Genomic DNA, 22,908 nt, shown 5'->3' with positions numbered 1-22,908 from the left:
ATCAAAGGTGACCTTGGCAAAGTTGGCCAGGGTGGCAGTGCAGCCTCTGGCTGAGGTGGAGCAGTCATCTATACTGGCCATCATCAGTAGCTTCTTGGGCATAGGAGCAGAGATAATGGCAGTGCCTCTGGGGGCAGAAATGAGATGCACCAGCACAGGGCCACAGCAGCCTGTCACCCTGCTTAGAACAGTATGGGCCTTGCAAATCTTGTTTCCACAATAGCCTCTCCACACAGGAATGATGGAAACTTGGCCAAGATGATACCCCTAAGATGGCAGTGGCAACATCCTTGAAGCACTTAACACCAAGGCCAATGTGACCCCAAAAGCAATGAAAGCCTTGTACCTGGTCCACTGACCAGCCCAAGTCTGCTTCTACAATGGCATAATTTTTGGAACCTCATCCTTTAGGGATGCACCCACGAAAAAGTCAATAATCGCAGACTCCTTAATGGGGAGGGAGAATGGGTTGATCTCCTCCAAGGACTTGATCTTTGTGTCTTTAACCAGGCCACCCAGCTTGGTGATGGGGATCCACTCCTTGTCTTCAGCTTTACCTCCCTGAGCCCCTCGGCCTCCACCATGCCACTGCCTTGGCCATGACCGCAGCCCCTAAGACCATTGCCAAATCCTCCATGGAATCTACAGCAGCCTCCTAATCCCTCTCAGCACCTCCCGGTTGCACTGGTGACATTCGGTGTTTTCCCGAAGAAGCTCAACATATTTCCTTATTCGTGTCAATAGTTTATGTAGTTCCAGAAACACAATAGACACTTCAGAAACATCACAGACACCTCGGATCTCATATCCAAAAGCCAGTTTCAGGCAAAGGACAAAAGATCAGGATTAGAGAAGGTGCCTTGCTCCACCAGTAGGAAGATAGGAAGCAACAGGGAGAAGAAAGGTGTCACAAATGATGGATGTGACCCTCTCAAAACTGCTGGATGACTACAAATTAAACTAAATCATCCCAAAGGACAGACTCGAGTTGCTATTTCCATCCTCAATGTTTGTGCCTCTCTGAATGTGAGAGGCAGCGGCCAGGAATCCTGTCCAAAGCAAAGGGAGGGCCATCTCCTGAGGGAGCAAACCTTTGGTGATAACTAGCTTCCTACAGGAAACCAGTATCAGTGGAGCAGGAGAAATGCTCATGAGAGGGAACCCATACCTGACACTGATTAGATGGCCAGGAACCAGAGGCAGGACAGCCTAGAGACCCAGGATAGAACCAAACAGGACTTGGGAAAATATTTAATGAAAATATTACTAATGAAATCTTGCTATACTCACAGTTCAGTGCCTAGCCCAGATGTTACCATCAGAATGAAGTTATCCAGCAACTAGGTTAGGAGCAAATGCAGAGACCCACAGCCAAACACTAGGTAGAGCTAGGGGAACCCCGTAAAGGGGGGTGGAGGACTGCAGAGGCAAGATAAGTTGAGGATTCTACAAGAGCTCAACCCACAAAGTCAACTAAGTGGGACTCACAAGGGACTGCAGAGACGGAAAGGACATTCACAGACCCTGTGTGAGTCTGAGCTAATCCTCTGCATATATGTTATGGCTGTGTAGCTTCGTGTTCTTGTGGGACTCTTAATAGTGGGATGGGGGAATTTCTGAATCTTTTGCCTACTTACAACTGCTGTAAAAACTGCATTCCGTGCCATGCTTGAAATGTTCCAAAGCTCAGTTCAGTGAGTAAATTGCACCCAAGGTTTCTAAAATAATTTTAAAAAAATTAAAAAGACATGAACCAAAAGAAAAAAATTCTTCAAAACAGTAACAATCATCCTAACATACATATGATGAAACATAACCCTTCTCAGAAACTGTTTCAATGTCTTCTCAATTCACTAAGAAAATCTCATTGTGGATAATACTGGCTTATGATTTATACTTCATATTTACATATGCAATGTACTAACTACAGGAAATGATAACTAAGTCCCCTTTTCAATGATATTACTTCTCTAGGACAGGGTTTCACAACCCCAGTAGCACTGAATTTTTGGGCTAGAGCAGTGTTTTGTCTTATACAAGTGTCCTATACTGTAGAGTGTTTAGGATAGCTGTGGTGCCTGCATACTAGATGCCAGTTGCAAATCCACAGTTGCAAAGTGTCATCTGGGTGCACAGTGACACAAGTCTCACTCATTTTTACTACAGACAAAAACATGTGGATTCGTGAGACAGCTCAGTGAGTAAAGATGCTTGCCACTAAGCCTGAGTTCAAGCCCCAGGACTCTTATGGTAGAAGGCTAGAAAATAAAAATATATCCACATGGGTGTACACACATATAGACACACACATAATAATTTGCTGTGTGATTTTAGTTACTTTCTGTTAGCTACAAAATGTTTCATTTCTATAATGGGTTTCATCATGACAGTTCACATTATATGGTATATATGTATATATGTATGCATTATAACTTACTTCTTCTCCTACGTACCATTTTCGACTATCCCTTCCCCCTTCTCCCCTTCCTACTCACAGAGTCTCAATTTTCCTTTCATGTTAAATACACACACACAGACACACACACACACACACACACACACACACTTCACTTAAATCTAGATCTCAACCTACAGAAAACACTGTGTCTTTTCTCCCATCATCCTCTCTTGCTCTACATACTGTTAGGCTTCTCTCTTGCTCTCCATAGTCCATCTTCTATGCTCATGAGACTTACGTGTGTATTTACATGTAAATCTAAGGGTTGTGGGTTTAGCTCACTGAGCGAGTGCTTTCCTAGCAATTACAAGTCCCTGGGTTTGGTCCACAGCACTGAAAAAAATCGGCATAAGCCTGTCTTCTACATGTGAGGGAAAACATTGCTATCTGTGCTGAGTGTGGCTGTTTCCTACTAGCAAAACTTCACCCACGCATCAGAATACGTAGCATGGAGTTATAAAATCCCAAATATGAATGAGTTATATTTGTAACTTACATATACTTCAAAAAAGGTAATGACTCAAATGTCCTTCTTTCAATATAGCGTATTTTATTGCAGGATAAATCCCTAGGAAACATAAAAGGGAAATATTGCTTTGATTAGCTATTAAATATCTCATTAGTATGAATAAACAACAGAATTTAGAATTGATAATATTATTGTTTTGTTTAAACTCTAAGCCTTTGGCTTTATACTTGAACTTTCCTGAACCCCAAACCTTATCTCAACCTTTATGCTTCTCGTATAGAAGTAGGTAGCTATAAACTCTGGTAGATTTCAGAGGCTGTCTTTCCTGAGAGAATTATGAAATGACTTGTTTTTGACACAGGGTCTTTCTATGTAGAATATAATCCTTCCCACCTCAGCCTCCTGAATACTGAATTTACAACCACAAATCTGGCATCTGGGAGCTTTAGAAAATGGAAATTCTCAGTCCTACCTCAGAATTACTAAATTGGTAACAGGGTGGAGTGCTGTCAGATCAAAGTTCTAACAAGTTCTCCAGGTGACACTGAAGCTCCTGGCTGTCTTAGCACATGAGTTACAGCGCCATGATCACATCACGGTTCCTTGGCTGGGCAGTCAAACCCAAAGAAGGTCTGGTTCTGATCTACTTTCCCTTTTGCCCTATGCAGATGCTTACCAGGCCACTCCCCTAACTCATTGATGTATACCATTTTCTCCACTCTTGTTTTTAGTGTTTAGCACATTCTCCCCAAGAGACCTGCCTGATGATTCCTAGTGACTCTTCAAGGTCTTACTCAAATTGCACTGGTACAGGAACAGTTTCCATGAACCAAACTCAAGTCTTTTCTCCTCTTCTGTGCTCTAGACACAATTTATACCTCAGTGACCTGTAAAAATATGTATGTATGAATGTGTGTATATATATACATATGTGTGTGTGTGTGTGTGTGTGTGTGTGTGTGTGTGTGTGTGTGTGTGTGTGTAGGTAGGTAGGTAGGAGGACAGTTTCCAGGAATCAGTTCCTGTCTTCTACCTTGTTGAAGCAGGGTCTATTGTTTCTACCATACTGCTTCCTGGAGGCTAGCTGGCTGGCTGAAGATGCACACCACTGCATCTGGCTTTCTCTAGTGTGGGCTCTAAGGACTAAATGTGTGCGTCTCTGGGCTTTCCTGGCTTGTGCTCTTACCCACTGAGCCTCAGTACTTTAAAAAATACTTTACTTTTATTTTTGTACATGTATGTGTCTGTGCACATGTTCACAGAGGACCAGAAGGGCTTCTGATCCTCTGGACCTAGAAGTTCAGGAGGTGTGAGCTTCCTGATGTTGATGCTGAGAACCACACTCAGGTCCTCTGAAGAGCAGCAAGTACTCTTAACTGCTGAGCCATCTCTCCAGCCCCATCATGCTTTTAAAATTATTTTTGCATCTCTTTTTCTAATAATAAACTCCTTGAAATTAAGGAGTCCAACTTATCTACATTACCCACCAAGTGTGACACTAATACAAGTATTTGAGCAAACTCAAATATTCATAAAATAAACACATAGTTGGTGAGTTCAAGAAAAGTGGCTTATTTGGAAGAGATTCAGATTATGACTTCATGGCTGAATCTTCTGTGTCTCTGCATCATTAAGATTCATGCCCTTGTGTTGTTTCTCTCACAGCATGTGAGCTCTGTGAAGGAAGGAGCCTTGTCTTATGCATTTCTGTATCTCCAATAACAGATGCAGTATTTGGCATGTTCTATTTTAACACACTTTTAAAATTTAGGGACATTTAAATAAATTAATGATTATGTTAACATGAAATAATTGTTTATAAACTAAAATGATAAGAGGACTACTCCACTAAATTAATTTTGTTTTCTCTAAACATTTTTGTAGAGTTTGGTACTTTAGTCTCAAAAGCCCCTCCCCACCCCCCCAAAAACAATACAAAGTAGGACCAATTATGGTCATCCTCTGAGTGTCTACAGGAGGAAAATGTTTTTGTTTTTAAAGATAAGTCTCATTATACAGCCCTAGTTGGTCGTAAACTCAGAGAGACCTGCCTGCTTCTGCCTTCAGAATTCTGGGATTAAAGGTCTGCATCACCACACCCACAGACAAAATATTTTTAACACCATATAGGGCTTTGGATATGCAACTTTCCTAATGCTCTCTAATTAAAAATATGCCGCATTTATTTTTAAAATGTCACTTCATTTCTTTTTAGATCAGTGATGATTAAAGATTTGTGCTGTTCTGCACCCTATGGGTACAGGTCAGAAATCTAGTTCTGGCATTGACAACACAGTGTATTCTTATCTCTAAACACACAGCATGACTGCTGCAAGCAGTCTTTCCTTGACAATATAGATGAGATTATATTTTTTTTTTACTTTTTTACAGTCTCTAGACACTATATAGCCCTGGCTGGACTAGAACTCACTATAGAACAGACTGGTCTCAGCCAAACTCAAGAGACTTGCCTGCCTCTAACTCTCCAGTGCTATGATTAAAGTCATATGCCAGTATCCCTGCTTTTTATTGTTTAGTCAGTAAATAACAGGGGTATTTCTGGGATGTTTGTTTCAAGTAAACTTTTGTATGTACTTATCAACCACTATTTCAGTATCTATTTTGACACGGGCATAAAAATTATTACATTGAAAACCGTAATATCAGTCTGTTCTCCTAATGACTTAATCATGTTAATAATACTTATATAATCTACCATTTAACTACTATATTTCATTGTCAATTTCATTCAGGTTACATTGTCTACAAAGCTAGATATGATGGCACATGCATGAAATCCTATCATTTGGGAGGCTGAAGTCGGAGGAGTGATGCAAAGTCTCAAAAATAAAAGAGCATAAGGCATACCTGTCATGGCTGATAGAGGTCTTGCCTACCATGCACAAAAACCTTGGATTTGATCCCCAGAATTATAAAAACCATGTGATAATGTATCCCTGTAGTCCCAGAATTTTGGAAATAAGAGTCAAGAGATGCAAGAATTTGTCAGGTCCAGCTTTGGCTATTTAGAGAGTTCAAGGTAAGTCTGGGCTACATGAGATTGCATCTTAAAGGGGTGAAACATGTCAAAACATTCTGGGTTTATGACCTTCAAATTCAAACTAATGTAGTTGTCTAATTTCTTCTCTTTGATACAACTATTCAAAGTTAACATTCATTTCTTAAATCCTACTATGCTGTCTTAAACCTTTTTGTAAAGGCTAAATAAGTAAACATGTTAGGTTTCTAAGCCCACACACAGACCCAGAAACAATGGAGCCAGCTGTCAGGAACCGAAAACCTCTGAGATGAAGGGCCAAAATGAACCTTGCCTCCTTAACTTGTTCTTATCAGGCACCCTGTCACATCAACTTGCACAAGTCCGGTAAGAGTATCAAAGCACTCCCAACTCATGGGCTACAGTAAATGAGAACATGGACCGGAACTGACGGAGGTATGAAGATCTAAATAGAAGCCTACGCCTCAGAAAACAAGGGTTGTGTGGGTTTCAGTAATGGCTCACATCCTACTAACACTTTCCTTCTGTAAATGGAGTTGTTCTGTTTGAAGTTGTCTATATGATTTGGGAAATTTAAAATGCATAGAAGGCATTTTAATGGTAGAGATAGGCTGTCACCCTCACAGACAGACATAACCGCAGATTGTCTTTTATCATGGTTTTAGAGCCAGGCTCTTGCCAAGCAGCCCTGGAACAGGTATGAAACCCACTATGTAGACCATGCAGATCTCCAACTTGCAGCAATCCTCCCATTTTCCACTGCCTCAGTGCTGGGATTATAAGCAAGCACTGACAAACCTAGTCAATAATTGCACAACTTTACTGCTTGAAGACATGTTAGTATCTAATTCATCCACGAATAATTCATTGACTTAAAAATAGGTATGCTCAACTAACTTACAAAACCTGGAGCGATAGCAGGCCTTCGAATGAATCCTTATGTAATTCAGTCAGGTAATTTTCACTGAGAATTCTGGAAAATTAAAAGGTTACCTGGATCAAAAATCATCAAACAGATAAAGAACATTGGTGGTGAAATAGGATGAAGAGGTACACACTGTCACGTGCTATTGCCTAGAGCGTAAGTTGGCACTACTTATTGTTAGGGCAATTAAAATTTCACATGTACAATGGTATCCATCCTAAAGACTCTCTTTCTAGATATCTGGTCTATAGAATCACTCGTCCAAGGTATACAGGACATTTATTACAGCCAGACATGTAACAGAATAACCAGATAGTCTCTAAACACCAGCCTGGTAATACTAAAACCTCACTGATGTGTACATACTATGAAATATTACACAGAACTGGAAAGGAATAGTATAAATCTCTGTGTAGGTGAAAGAAAACTTTAAATATCATGAAGTGAAGACAAGAAGTTACCAAATGTTATCATTTATGTAAAAGAGATAAGGAAAGCAGAGACACTCTTATTTTCTATATGCAAATGTGTCTGGATGGATATATACCAATTTAGAGTAGTGGTTACCTCAGAGTGGTTACCTCACTATGGCACAAGGAAGGTTTCACTATCCCTCTTATTTAATTACTAATCATTAAAAATGTCATCATAGATGATTTCTGTACTGCAAATCAAATTTGCCTCTTCTTTCAATGAAAACCCTCAACATTTAAATTAAATTTTTTGCCTGCACTAGTGAGGTTCCAATTCCTGGTCTCATGCACTAGACAAGTACACTAATGCTGAGCCACAACCCAGTACCCATGCAACTTACCAGAAAATGCAATCAATACCAACTTATCTGTTTATTTAGTGGAATTAGAAGTTCCTATCTCCACCCTAAACCTTCCATGTTGAGCTATCTATTCTACAGAAATTTACTGGGATGCCCAGAGGAAATGTCTTTCCTCAGACATATTGACTTCAAAATCTAGACAAAAAAGGCCCTGGTGCAATATTTTGCATAATATTTGCAGAGACTATATCTATCCACACAAACTACTCACAGTTTCTCAGTCCAGCGGTATACCTTCCATACATTTTTGTCAATGTAAGAAATATCATTTCCTTTAAAATTTCTGTGGAAAAGATAGTTGATATACTTGAATAAATAGGAAAAGAATAACCAGAATCAGTAAAAATCATAACACCTTCATGGAAGTGCTCAATACAGAATTAGGGATACCACCAACTTTATAATTCCTGAATCTATCTGTTTCTAAGGGAGCACAGTTAACAATACAAGGCTACTGGTGCAAGCAGTGAGATATTTGCTCAGTTTAAACATATTTTTCTTATGTTAGGGAAGAAAAAAACTTTCACTTCACAGTGGACATCTCCACTCAACCTAAGCTAATTTTATGCTCACCAATAAAGGAAATGCCTACAACTGAACTCAACAACTCCGTGTGCTGTTCTCATTCTGCTTCTGAGTTCATCTGTTAAACTGTCTTCCTCATCTTCCTCAAGGACAGAAACTGCTCATTTTTTTTTTTGAAATGAGGTCTTACCTCTAATCCTGTCTGGTGTGGAACTCACTCTGTATACCAGAATGACATTGAACTCACCAAAGATCTACCACCTCTGCCTGCCTCCTGAGCGCTAGGACTAAATGCAGCGTCAGTCCTCAGCTGTCAGGCACTAAATCCTATCTTCTCTGCGGGGATTCAGGGTTTTCTTCCCACTACCAAATGGACACAGTGGCTCAGTTCTCCCTCACTTTATTCCTAAATTTTGCTAGATCCTTCTACATGGTCATCAAAAATTAAGCTTCTTCCCTGGATCACTCAACACCTGGGTCCTAAAATAATCCTATATTGGAGTGATATGACACATGTCTATATTTGTTTTTTAAGAGGCTGAGGCAGGATGATCATGAACTCAGAGTAAACCTGTACTACATAGCAAGGTTCTGCCCTCCATTTAAAATAGTTTTGCAGTAGTTCTTAGAAATTTACCATGATTCTCCATATCACTCTGTGACTTTCAAACCACTAGAGTTGATATTCAAAGTATTTCATAATATGTCTCATTGCATTCTCTTTGCTGGTAAATGAATCTACTAAATCCTTATTTTTGTAGCTATGCCTTTGTCTATGCTGTAATCCCTATATTTACTTTATTTGAAAATTAAAAACACTTTGAGCCAAAGGTAAAGTTTTAACATACCATCCCCCCCCTTTCTCTGTCTAGTATTCCATGTTCCAAAGAAAAAATGCCATACGTATATGGCTCCCATGCTTCTTAGCCCTGAGCAATGCACACAATGAATGTGAAATATAGAAAGCTAAGAATAAGAATAAGCTCTGCAATCTACTCTCTAATCAGTCCGTTACATCTTCACTAATGAAATAAATTATAAAGAGGGTGTAGTAAAACAGAAGTTATGCAATGAGTACAGAAAAATAAAGCTATCATAAATAAAAGTTTGGAGAAGGGGCACTGAAGGAAGAAGGAAAGTGAAGACAATAAAAAGTTGACACTCCAAGGTAAAAGTAAAAGGTCAATCGATGGGAGCTGGGGTGACAAGGACAGTCTGGGAAGGCTTTGAGGGGAAAGTTGCCATGTCAGGCAGACTGTAAAACAGAAATAAGAAAAGGTGAGTCTTACAAGATAGCAAAAGTGTCATTGTAGGTGTTGGGCCTTGGCACAGGCACTTGGTGGAGTCTCCATTTTGGGCTGGGATGAACACACAACAGTGTCTCATTTTCACACAAGCAGAAGTCACATATGTTGGTGTAATTGTAGGCATCTTTTTCTATTGTTAAATCATTTTCTGTATTAGAATTTTCAGAATATGGAGTTATGGTAGATTCCACTTTCAAAACTTGAACTGTGACTTCAGTTGGGCTTGGGTGTTTCTCACCCTGATCTAGAGGTAGAGTTGTTATGCTAGGGCACTTCAGAGTAGGAGCTGTAGCCTCTGGGGCTTTAGAAGGTGCAATCTCTGGAGAAGCAGCTGTAGTTGTTGGGACTTCACAAGGTGAAGCCTCTGGAGAAGAAGTTATAGTTGTGGGGACTCCAGAATGTGCAGCCCCTAGATAAACAGCTGTAGTTGTTGGGACTTCAAAATGCTCAACCTTTGGATAAGGAGCTGTGGTTGTTGGGACTTCAGAATATGTAGTCTCTATAGCTGATAAATTTGAATATTGAATTTCAATATAAACTGAAGTTAAAACTTCTGGTGAATAAAGCTTTACAGATTGGGCTACAGTCTCCATAGGTATCTCTGAAGTCTGAGCTGGAGTCTCCTTCATTTGGACAGAATGCTTAACCATTGTATTAGGTTGTGGAGTTACAGAAAATTTTGAGTGCAAATATGGACTTGTGATACGAATATGCATTGAAGAAGGAACTGTAGTCTCATTGAAAGTAGTGGAATGATGAACCTCAGTAGTGGGGCCAGAGAATTCAAAAAGTTCCAGGTCTAAAGGTTGATAGGAAATACTGGGTGTTAGATATTTAGTATGACCCTCAATTACAGATGAAACTGCTACCTCTTTATATTCTAGAGTTTGAACTACATCATTTTTAGGTGATTCAGTAATCTGAGCTGGGGCCTCCTGCACAAGTTTAGATTCCGTGGTTTTGAGAAAAGGCAGATCCAGGGGTTCAACTACCATTCCCACTGAAGGTTCTGCATGGTGAGAAAAAATCTCTTCTGGCTCATGTTCTTTATTCTCTTTCAGATTTGGAGGTTGCTGAGCCCGTCCAGGAGTAGAAGATATGGTGATTTCCTGATCCAAAGGCTGTAATGAAACATTGGGTGGAGTTAGAGAATCATCTTGACTCTCAAATGGACCTGGAGTCAAGCCATCTTTATATTCTATAGTTTCAGCTAAAACCTTTTTAGGTGACTTTGTAATCTTAGTTTGGGTCTCCTGCACAGGTATAGATTTTGTAGTTTTAAGAAAAAACAGATCTGGAGGTTCAACTACCATGCCGATTGGAGGTTCTGCATAATAAAGAAAAATCTTTGGTGGTGTATGGTTTAGTGTTTTTATTGGATTTGGAGGGTGATGAGTCAAAGAAGGAGATTCAGAAGACTGATCCAATGGGGACTCCTGTACAGGTTTAGATTTTGTATATTTGGGAAAAAACATGTCTGGAGGTTCAACTAACATTCCCATGGCAGGTTCTGCATAATGAAGCAAAATCTTTGGTGGTGTATGATCTGTAGACTCCTTTGGATTTGAAGGGGGGTGAGTCCAATCTGAAGGTTGGGAAGATATAAGAAGTTCCTTATCCAATGACTGTAATGATATAATGGGTGGTGGTGGAGACTGAACTGGACCCTCAACTGGAACTGGAAGCACTGACTCCTTATATTCTGAAGTTTCAGCAACAATCTCATTAGCGGATTTGGTCATTTGAGTTGGGGTTTCCTGCACAGGTTCAGATATTGTAGTTTTGAGAAAAAACAGATCTGGAGATTCAACTACTGGTCCCATGGGAGGCTCTGCATAATGAAGGAAAATCGGTGGTGTTGGATGAGATTTAGTCTCCTTTGGATTTGGAGAGTAGTGAATCCAACCAGGAGGTTGAGAAGACATGCTGAGTTCCTGATCCAATGGCTGTAATGACATATTGGGCAGTGCAGCAGAATCAGTTTCACTCTCAACTGGAGCCAGAAGAAACACCTCCGTATATTCAAGAGTTTGACCATCAACCTTTTTAGGTGATTTTGTAATCTGAGTTGGGTTCTCCTGTGAATGTTTAGATTTGGTAGTTTTGAGAAAAAACAGATCTGGAGGTTCAACTACTGGTCCCATGGGAGGTTCTGCATAATGTAGGAAAATTGGTGGTGTTGGATGAGTTTTAGTCTCCTTTGGATTTGGAGGGTGATGGGACCAACCAGGAGGTTGAGAAGATATGGTGAGCTCCTGATCCAATGCCTGTAATGACATACTGGGTGGTGTTGCTAAGTCAGCTTGACCCTCAAATGAATCTGGAAGCACATCCTCCTTAAATTCCAGACTTTGAGCTACAATGTCTTTAGGTGTTTTTGTAATCTCATTTCGGTTCCCCTCCACAGATTTAGATTTGGTAGTTTTGAGAAAAAACAAATCTGGAGGTTCAACTACTGGTCCCATGGGAGGTTCTGCATAATGAAGGAAAATCGGTGGTGTTGGATAAGTTTTAGTCTCCTTTGGATTTGGAGGGTGGTGAGACCAAGCAGGAGGTTGAGAAGGCATGGTGAGTTCCTGATCCAATGCCTGTAAGGACATACTGGGTGGGATTGCAGACTCATCTTGACCCTCAACAGGAGCCAGGAGCACACCCTCCATATAGTCAAGAGTTTGAGGTACAACCTTTTTAGGTGATTTTACAATCTGAGTTGTATTGTCCTGCACAGGTTTAGATTTGGTAGCTTTGAGAAAAAACAGATCTGGAGGTTCAACTACTGGTCCCATGGGAGGTTCTGCATAATGTAGGAAAATTGGTGGTGTTGGATGAGTTTTAGTCTCCTTTGGATTTGGAGGGTGGTGGGACCAACCAGGAGGTTGAGAAGATGTGGTGAGCTCCTGATCAAATGCCTGCAATGACATACTGGGTGGTGTTGCAGACTCAGCTTGACCCTCAAATGAATCTGGAAGCACATCCTCCCTAAATTCCAGACTTTGAGCTACAATGTCTTTAGGTGTTTTTGTAATCTCATTTCGGTTCCCCTGTACAGATTTAGATTTGGTAGTTTTGAGAAAAAACAAATCTGGAGGTTCAACTACCTGTCCCATGGGAGGTTCTGCATGATGAAGGAAAATTGGTGGTGTTGGATAAGTTTTAGTTTCCTTTGGATTTGGAGGGTGGTGAGACCAACCAGGAGGTTGAGAAGGTGTGGTGAGCTCCTGATGCAATGGCTGTAATGACATACTGGGTGGTGTTGCAAACTCAGCTAGACCCTCAAATGAATCTGGAAGTGCATCCTCCTTAAATTCCAGACTTTGAGCTACAATGTCTTTAGGTGTTTTTGTAATCTGAGTAGGGTTTTCCTGCACAGGTTTAGATTTTGTAGTTTGGAGAAAAAACAGATCTGGAGGTTCAACTACTGGCCCCATGGGAGGTTCTGCATGATGAAGGAAAATCGGTGGTGTTGCATGAGTTTTAGTCTCCTTTGGATTTGGAGGGTGGTGGGACCAACCAGGAGGTTGAGAAGATATGGTGAGCTCCTGATCCAATGCCTGTAATGACATACTGGGTGGGATTGCAGACCCTGCTTGACCCTCAACCGGATTAAGAAAGACGTCCCTTTTATATTCCAGAGTTTGACCTGCAATCTTTTTACGTGATTTTTTAATCTGAGTTGGGGTTTCATTCACAGGTTTAGATTTGGTAGATTTTAGAAAAAACAGATCTGGAGGTTCAACTACTGGTCCCATGGGAGGTTCTGCATAATGAAGGAAAATCGGTGGTGTTGGATGAGTTTTAGTCTCTTTTGGATTTGGAGGCACCTGTTCCAGACCTCGGGGATGAAAATGTATGAAAGTTTCCTGATCCAAAAGTTGTAATGACATATTAGGTGGGGTTGGAGACTCATCTTGACTCTCAACTAAATCTGGAAGCACATCCTCCTTATATTCCAGACTTTGAGCTACAATGTCTTTAGGTGATTTTTTAATCTGAGTTGGGTTTTCCTGCACAGGTTTATATTTTGTAGTTTTGAGAAAAAACAGATCTGGAGGTTCAACTGCTGGTCCCATGGGAGGTTCTGCATAATGAAGGAAAATCGGTGGTGTTGCATGAGTTTTAGTCTCCTTTGGATTTGGAGGGTGATGGGACCAACCAGGAGGTTGAGAAGATATGGTGAGTTCCTGATCCAATGGCTGTAATGACATACTGGGTGGGATTGCATATTCAGCTTGATCCTCAAAAGGAGCCAGAAACACGTTTCTCTTATATTCCAGAGTTTGACCTGCAATCTTTTTAGGTGATTTTATAATCTGGGTTGGGTATTCCTGCACAGGTTTAGATATTGTAGTTTTGAGAAAAAACAGATCTGGAGGTTCAACTACTGATCCCATGGGAGGTTCTGCATGATGAAGGAAAATCGGTGGTGTTGGATGAGTTTTAGTCTCCTTTAAATTTGGAGGGTGATGGGACCAACCAGGAGGTTGAGAAGATATGGTGAGCTCCTGATCCAATGCCTGTAATGATATACTGGGTGGGATTGCAGACTCAGCTTGATCCTCAACAGGAGCCAGAAACACGTTCCTCTTATATTCAAGAGTTTGACTTGCAATCTTTTTACGTGATTTTTTAATCTGAGTTGGGTTTTCCTGCACAGGTTTAGATTTGGTAGCTTTTAGAAAAAACAGATCTGGAGGTTCAACTACTGGTCCCATGGGAGGTTCTGCATAATGAAGGAAAATCGGTGGTGTTGGATGAGTTTTAGTCTCCTTTGGATTTAATGGGTCGTTAGTCCATGCAGGAGGTTCTGAATGTTCATTGAGTTCCTCATCCATAGCATGTAAAGACATACTGTGCGGTTTTGGAAATTCATTTTGTTCCAGTATTGGCATTGGAATTGTCACATCTTGAGATTCTGGATCTAGAGCTATATCTTCTTTATTTGGTTCTGTAATTTGAAATGTGTTCTTCTGAATGCTTTGAGAATGTTCCTCCTCAGTATTAGGTTGACTGTGTACAGTAAGTTTTAGATCCGAAGGTTGATTTGTGAGGGCAGTTGGATTTAAATGCTGAATGTGAACATGCCCTGGATATATTCCCAGAGGGTACTTTGGCGTAGGAACCACAGTCTCATCTGGAATTGTGTGGTGTGCCTCTCTAGGAGGCTCTGAACTTATAGTGAGTTCCAGGTCCAAGGGATGAAATGAGACAGTGGGTGAAAGTGGATATTTAGCTTGATCCTGAATGGGTGCTAAAACTGCCACTTCTTGATATTCTGGGACTGGAGTTACAACCTGTTTAGGTGGTTGTGAAATCTGAGTTGTGGTTTCTTGCATACTTTGAAAATGTTCTCCTTCACCAGTAGGTTGTTGATTGGAACTTATGGTAAGTTCCAGATCCAAAGGTTGATCTGTGCCTTCAGCTGTGTTTGGATGCTGAGTTTGAATGTGTTTTGGGTGTATCACCAGAGGGTGCTTTGGAAAACGAACTGTTATAGTCTTCTTTGAAATTGTATAATGGTAAGCCTCTTTTGTAGGCTCTGAAGTTATGGTGAGTTCTAGATCCAATGGTTGAAATGTCTGATACTCAGCTTGATCCTGACTTGGTGTTGGAACTGCTACCTCCTGATATACAGGTACTGGAACTATAATCTCTTTATGAGGTTCTGTAATCTGAGTTGTGCTCTCCTGCACAGTTTGAGAAAGTTCTCCCTCAGCAGTAGGTTGTGGAGTTATGGTAAGCTCCAGATCCAGAGGTTGAACTATGCCTTCAGTTGGCTTTAGGTGCTGAACAGGAACTTGTTGTGGAAGTGTCATATGAGTGTACTTTAGAGGAAAAGCAGCAGTCTTCTTTGGAGTTGTAAAATGTTCAGCCTCTCTAGTAGGCTCTGGGGTTGTGGTGAGTTCCAGATCTAAGGGTAAAGTTGGATATTCAACTTGATCCTGACTTAGTGTTGGAACTGTCACCTCCAGATAGACTGGGACTGGAATTACAACTGCTGAAGGTGGTTCTGTGATCTGGGTTGTGCTGTCTTGTAGAGTTTGAGGAAGGTCTCCCTCTGTAGCAGTTTGTGTAGTTGTGGTAAGTTCCAGATCCAAAGGCTGAACTGTGGCTTCAGTTGGGTTTGGATGCTGAGTGTGAACTTGTTCTGAATGTATCACCAAAGGGTGCTTTGGAGGATGAACTATTATAGTCTGCTGTGAAACTGCAGGATGGTGAGACTCTCTGGTAGCCTCTGGAGTTATGGTGAGTTCTAGGTTTAATGGCTGAAATGAGTTAGTGGGTGAAGTTGGATACTCAGCTTGATCCTGACTTGGTGTTTGAACTGTCACCTCCTGATAGACTGGGACTAGAGCTATAACCTCTATAGGTGGTTCTATGATTATCTGAGGTGTGCTGTCTTCTAGAGTTTGAGGAAGGTCTCCCTCAGCAGTGGGTTTTGGAGTCATGGTAAGTTCCAGATCCAAAAATTGAACTGCGGCTTCAGTTGGGTTTGGATGCTGAACTTGTTCTGAAGGTATCACCAAAGGGTGCTTTGGAGGATAAACTATGATAGTCTGCTGTGGAACTGTAGGATGGTGAGACTGTCTGGTAGCCTCTGGAGTTATGGTGAGTTCCAGGTCTAATGGCTGAAATGTGACAGTGGGTGAAGTTGGATACTCAGCTTGATCCTGACTTGGTGTTTGAACTGTCACCTCATGATAGACTGGGACTGGAACTACAAGCATTGTAGGTGGATCTATGATCTGAGATGTGCTGTCTTGTAGAGTTTGAGGAAGGTCTCCCTCAGCAGTAGGTTGTGTAGTTATGGTAAGTTCCAGATACAAAGGTTGAACTGCGGCTTCAGTTGGATTTGGATCCTGAGTGTGAACTTGAAATGTGGTTTCCTGCAAAGTTTGAGCAAAGTTCTCCTTAGTAGGTTGCTGATTTATGGCAAGTTCCAGATCCACAGGTTGAACTGTGCTTTTAGCTGGGTTTGGCTCCTGAGTCTCAACATGCTGTGAATGTGGGATTGTCACTTGAGAATAAGTCTGTGGACTTACAGTTCTCTTTGGTAGTATATGCTTACCCTCCGGAATAATTCCTGAAGTTACAGTGACTTCCAGGTCCAAAGGCCAAAATGAACCATTAAATGATATTGTATATTCACCTTGATCCTGATCTGGTCTTGGAACTGTCATTTTGTGTCCTGGAATGTGAGTTACCATATTTTTCAGTGATTTGGGAGGGTGATATGGAATCATGTTATGGATTAGAGAAAAATTTCCCATTCTAGGAGCTTTTAGGGCCTGTGCTGCAGTGGGCTGTAGCACTGGAAATGTTTTATATGATTTTGAATGTGCACTTCTGAATATTGCCTCTTGATCTACAGGTGAAAGGAAGACGTCTGTCACTGAATGCCATGCTGAATTCTGCTGACTTGGAGAAGGTTCCACAGAAAACTCTTCCAGTTGCTTTGGGACCCCTTGACCAACTGGAGAATGCTTATCCTCTTCTGGGATGGTTTGATACTGACTTAGGATATTCTGTGATGCTGGAGAATGAACTTGCCCATGACCCAAGGGTGGACCTGTTACCTCATGGTGACCTGGAGGATGAGCTATCTCTTCAGTAGGCAGCTCTAGATTATGTTCTGGAGTCTCCTGCTGGGATGAAAAGGATTCTCCTTCCTCAGAGATCTGTGATATTCCAGTTGTATCTTCCTGCTGGCTTAAAGGTTTATCATACAGAATAGGTTCTAGGGATTGAGATAGAACATGCTGTTGATTTGTCAGGAATTCAGCCTGTTCAGGAGCTGCTGCAGCAGCATGATAGACAGGAGAAGTTCCCATCTCTATGGGGTTTTCTGTTATGGTAATATCCAGATCTGAAGGTTGACCAGTCACATCTGACAAGCTAGAATGCTGAGCCTGATAGCTATTTGAGGGCAAAACTGTCACTTCATGACTCTCTGGAAATTGAGCTGGTTGTTCAGTTGTAGAACTTTTAAACTCTTCACCATACTCTGAGGCTTGAACTGGTACTTCCAGCTGGCTTTCAAATTGACTTTCCCCAGGAGTCTCAGAAGCCTGAGCTGGAGGCTCCTCCTCTTTGAGAAAGGGTTCAATATAATTAGAATACTCTAAAGCATGCACTGGGAACTCCTGCTGGGCCAGAGAAGAGTCAATCTCCTTGAGAGGCTCTGAAGTTATAGTAAGTGTCACATCCACAGGTCTAACTGTAACATTTGCCAAGTGATATTGGTAATCTTCATTTTGAGTTGGCTGGATTTCATGAATTGGTGAAGATTCAACAACAGTCTCAATAGGGGACTCTAGAGCTCCAAATGGAGCCTCTTGCTCGACTAGAGGGAGCACTGTAGGCTGAACTGAGGCTTCTGGCTGGTTTTCAGAACCTGATCCTACCTCCTCAGGAGACTCAGAAAGTTGAATTGGTTGCTCTAGTTCACTGAGAGAAGATTCATCCTCCAAAACAGGGCCTAAATGTTGAGATAGATCTTCCTGCTGGGTTGGTAAGGGCCCTACCTCCTCTGAATCTTCCTGAGGCTGAAATGAAGATTCCAGATCAATTCCAGGAGATTCACCTTCCTCAGGAGTCTCAGAAGGTTCAGCTGGCTGCTTCTGCTGCTGGTTAAAAAAAAGTTCTGCTCCAACAAGAGGACCTGGAGTTTGAGTTGGAGTCTCCTCCTCATATGGAGATGACACAACCTCCTTTATAGACTCAGAAGTTATTTTAAGTTCTGTATCTACAGGTTTACCTGTAATAGTGGACAAAGTATAATGGAGTTGATGGTGAGCTGGGTCTTCTTTTTGAATTAAAGGTTCATCTTCCTCAGGGGACTGTGGGAAATAATATGGAGCTTCCTGCTGGGCGTTCTCTGAATTTCCGGTTTGTGTCTCCATCTGGTCAAGTTCAACCTGCTCTAAGATCTCAGGAGCTTCATCTGCATTCTCCTGGGATTGCAGAGGAAGGCTATAAGAATGAGGTTCATTGATAGTCAGATCTTCATAATAATCATCCATGATTTGGTTCTGAACTTGAGGTTTCCCAACAACCACTTTAGCAAGTTTCTTGTGCTGAGCTAGATCTTTCTTCAACTCCTTGGGTGAAACAATGAATGTTGTTGCTTTTGAACTCTGGCTCATTAGAGGTGGAACAGTTATTTCATACAACTGATTATCTGCAGCTCCAACTAGACTGGCAGTACTTTTGAACTCAGGCAGAGTGGGAGCCTGATTTTGATCCCCACGTATCGTTAAAATATTTCCTGGCTGCTTCCCAGTTGGTATCAGCTTGTCAGTCATATCCTTATGGGGAACGAGCTCCTCAGACTCTGGGTTCAGCTCCCGAAGTGTACTAGGGTCCTGGAACAGAAGTAAATTATCAGTCAACTCCTCAAGTGGGGACAACATCTCTGTGGAAACAGAGGACCCCAGGTGATCAATGCCCCCTGTGTCTGTCTTGGATCTTCGAGTATGTGTGGCTTTAGATGGATGATCAGAAGGGTGCCAAGACCAGAGCTTGGTTGGCATCCAGGGCTCTGAAGTCAACTGGACTGGATTTCCAGTGAACTCTGGAATGGGAACAGCAGGGGCCAGCAGCCACAAAAGTTGCCACGTGAAGAGAAGCCTTCGTGCACCAAAGTGCAGTGGAGCCATGACATGCAAGAGGGACTAATCCACAGTGCTGTCTGTCCCACACTGGTGGGAAACTGAATGAAAGCCCCTGGAACCTTGGCAACCAGCTTGCCCTGCCCCGCCCTTTATTTATGACAGTTGACCTTTGTTACAAAACCATTAGTGGGCAGAGTCCCAGTTGGATTCTGCTTGTTCTGTCGACTCTAATCTTTTTTTCCTGGGCCTTTTGGACTATCTCTCTTTCAACTTTGTTGTAGAAAATTCCAACAGTCAAATTTAAAAGTTATCTTGGAGTATTTGTATCCTGTTTCTTGCTTCTGTAGCATCTTCATAGTGTCCACAGTAGACTAATCAATGAAATAAGCACCAAATAATATCTGTTGTTAGGGTTTTAAAAATAATGATTAATTACAATAAAGTAATATATTTTTATTATTGTATGGTGGATAAGGCACATGCTCCAACATGCATGCAGAACTCCAAGAACAGTTTATAGAGTTTGTTCTCTCTTTCCACCTTTAAGAGGCTTCTAGGGATGGAACTCTGATCACAGGCTTGCATTATGAGGTGGCAAGTACCTGTATGTGTTGAGCTGCCTGCAGGCCATGAATATAAACTTAATCATAAATTATTATCTTCAAGTTTTTGCCTCTCATAGACCTTTTTAACATAGACCTTCTGTGGTGTGCTTAATCTTTCTGGGTTTTTCCTAAATTTTTATGTACATTTGGAACACTGATTACTTTAGGACAGACCTATCATATCAAATCCTTTCTTATCTGAAAGCATTTTTAACCATTTTTACCAAAATGTGTTTTATATCTATGTCCCTTTTTGTGTCTTTTTTCTCAACTGATTACTTTGTTACACTTTCTTTACAAATTAAAAAACATTTGATGTCATACTTCATACTGACATGTAGATAAGTACGGTGTTTATACACTGCAACAGTGCTCTGAGCTACACAGCTTTATACTTATGTGCCAGAATTAAGCATAAGCCCACCTCATACAGAAACAGAGGACTTGGGCCACTCATCAAGGATAAAGCTAATAGACTCAGTGAGATTCTGTTGTCATACACAGATGAAAAAAATATTAAGTAACTTTGTGTTTATGTTATCTGAGAATAGCTGACTACTCTAGTTATTTGTGCCTTTGTTGGAGGCGGGAAACTATGGCACCCACAATGCATAAGAGTCCCAAGTCCTTTTTGCTCTGTGTTGGTAATAACCTAGAGGTTATACTATGCCACTATCTTAAGCTAAGAAAATGGAATGACATATTCTTTATGAAGAGACTGTTAGACTTTACTCAGATGCCTCTTGGTTGGGACACAAATATCTTCTGATGTTTGCTGACATCTCAATATGCAAAGAAGTTCACTCCACCTAGACAGAAGGAACTCAGTCATTCACTTGAGTAAGATCTATCCTTTCTGAGTCTTTATAGCTTCAGGAATATCACAAAGTTAAAGTTGCTTCAACTTAAAGCCTGTTAAAAAACATAAATGGTCTCTTCAAGTAAACAAAAAAAGATATTTAAATACAAAAGTAAGTTCTATGTCTAAATATACCCATAGCTATAACCTCCTTTGTGTTTCAGTCTGCACCATTGCTTTTCTTTTGGACACTCTTGGTATGGCATATTCTCAATAATGTATAAATGATTATAACCTCCCACTATTTTCTTATTAATTATTCCATCATTTACTCTACTTCTTAGACTTGTTCTGTTTACCTCATTAATATAGAATATTTTGCATGTAACTATCAATAATTTTTTCAAAGTCAAAGAGAACTTCTTGCTAAGTTAAGACACTGAAGACAACTGTCTAAGAATAGGTATCTGACAAGACCTGATGGCTCTTAATATCTACCTGTAATACAAGGGAAACCTAAGCCATTCATTTTTAAACAGAATGATGACTGCCCTAGATCCAACCAAATAAATTAATTTTAAATGCTTGTAAGAATAATAATGGTTCTGTGTTTACATCCACAACTGTTTTTTAAATTGGGTATTATATTTACAATTCAGAATTTATTCCCTTTCCCCAATTCCCCACCACCACCCAGAAACCTCCTATCCCACCCACCCCCCCTCATAACTCTTAGACCATTATCCTAGTGAGGAAAGGCAGGCATAACACAGCATCTGGCTAACTGGCTATACTTTAGGTACATTCTGATAGGACTCATTGTCACTGACCCTAATCTCTTCCAGAAGTTCCTGGTGCCAGTTAGGGATCTAAGCCAAAAATATGGCATGGATCTTACTCAGGTTTAAAACTGGCAGGTGGGAGATATACTTCCTGCAGATTCTTGCCTTCTGTAGATCAAAGCTTGAATCACACACTGAGCAAAACTGGTTGGTAGAATTGATGATGGGGAGTCTATTCCACTCCATCATTAGCACTCATGCTTCCAACTTAGACTCCCTAGCCTTAGAACCAGACTAGGGGAAAAATCTCAGAAACAATTGAAGTATCCTTTCAATACTGGATTTAGTCATTGCTTAAGCCATTCCATAAGAAGTCAAAACACTAGATGTTCACACAAGAGTTTATGGAAATATTTAGATAATGGTTTGCCAAGGTAATCGAAGACTCTAAAGACATTTGGATTTGGGCAACTATCTTAGCATAAAGCAAGTCCTTAACCAGGAGGTAGAGAAACATGATTCTCTTTTTCCTCCAAAACTTCTGGGTAGGTCAATTCTCCTACTGTAATTTTTAAAGTTCTGTCAAGTACATGTTTAATAAAAAACTTGTCACTGAAAAGAGTTTGGGAAACAAATTAATAATAATGCATCTTTTCTCTATTCCTCTCTCCACACTAAAAACAAAGCTTCCTCCAACTCATACACAGACTCTTTGGGGGAACCAACAACTCAAGGGCTTCTGTGTTCATGGGACATGAGCACCACTTCTGCAGCATAGACTACCTAAAGCCTGTAAAGCTATTAGGAGTTTGAATTAAAGTCCACTCTAGAATATTCATATTCTCATTCTCTGTCTCTCTCTCTCTGTGTCTCTCTCTCTCTCTCTCTCTGTGTCTCTCTCTCCCTCCCTCTCTCTCTCTCTGTGTATGTGTATCTATCTCTGTCTCTCTCTCTCTCTCTGTGTGTGTGTGTGTGTGTGTGTGTGTGTGTGTGTGTGTTACTGACACTAAAATAAAAAGCTTTATGAGTGTTAGGAGAGTTCTTTACCACCGAGCCACATCCTCAGAACTACTAAAATTTTAAGGACAATATTTAAACAAACAAACAAACAAAACCCTCCAACAATCCCAGCTAACAGTGAGGTATCCTATAGCTTTGAAATCAATTAACATTTACAAAGGAACTACTAGATGCTGGCATTTTGATTGCATACTTCAGAAGCAGTGAAGAAAATATGGACTATCCAAATGATGCGGTTAATTCTAGGTGGTAGACTAATTCATATATATCTACTTACTTTCAACAGCAGTCGTCCTCGTGCATGTTCTCCACATAATCCAGTTCAATCCTTTTGTCTAAAGTCCTTGATTATGTTGACATGAAAGTATGGTTATTCAAAGTCTATAAAGTTTTCTTCATGACTCTGTTTGACCAATGGAAACAAAAGTAGTAATTTGACTGTTCCTGGCATTGTGAGCCATTTAGGACCAGAGCCTGATGTCAAGCTGTCTTATATTTGGTATTAAGATAAAGCTAGTCACAAGAGACTTATAATACCACAAGCTGCCAGAGA

At 40.8% G+C, this 22,908-nt stretch overlaps 1 protein-coding gene across 4 annotated transcripts in view; it reads right to left on the bottom strand.

Moving 5' to 3' along the window:
- LOC143442643 (uncharacterized) overlaps positions 1-19,209 on the bottom strand; it is a 50,681-nt gene extending 31,472 nt beyond the window's left edge. For 2 of the 4 annotated variants that reach the window (XM_076935663.1, XM_076935666.1), the window contains exons 1-5: positions 9,521-19,209; positions 7,918-7,989; positions 6,848-6,919; positions 2,955-3,026; positions 1,638-1,718 (exon numbers count right to left, since the gene is read on the bottom strand). In XM_076935663.1, the coding sequence (XP_076791778.1) occupies positions 1,638-1,718; positions 2,955-3,026; positions 6,848-6,919; positions 7,918-7,989; positions 9,521-19,194 (9,971 nt within the window). In that variant the 5' untranslated portion in view covers positions 19,195-19,209. Of the gene's footprint in view, positions 1-1,637; positions 1,719-2,954; positions 3,027-6,847; positions 6,940-7,917; positions 7,990-9,520 lie in introns of those variants that run through there. The other 2 variants (XM_076935665.1, XR_013110980.1) reach the window with 2 other exon arrangements.
- Positions 19,210-22,908: the final 3,699 nt, after the last annotated feature.

The sequence above is a fragment of the Arvicanthis niloticus genome, chromosome 6, assembly GCF_011762505.2.
Source record: "Arvicanthis niloticus isolate mArvNil1 chromosome 6, mArvNil1.pat.X, whole genome shotgun sequence".
In the NCBI taxonomy this organism is placed as follows: domain Eukaryota; kingdom Metazoa; phylum Chordata; class Mammalia; order Rodentia; family Muridae; genus Arvicanthis; species Arvicanthis niloticus.
The sequence above is the reverse complement of the archived record's forward strand: the minus strand, read 5'-3'. Positions and strand labels throughout refer to the sequence as shown.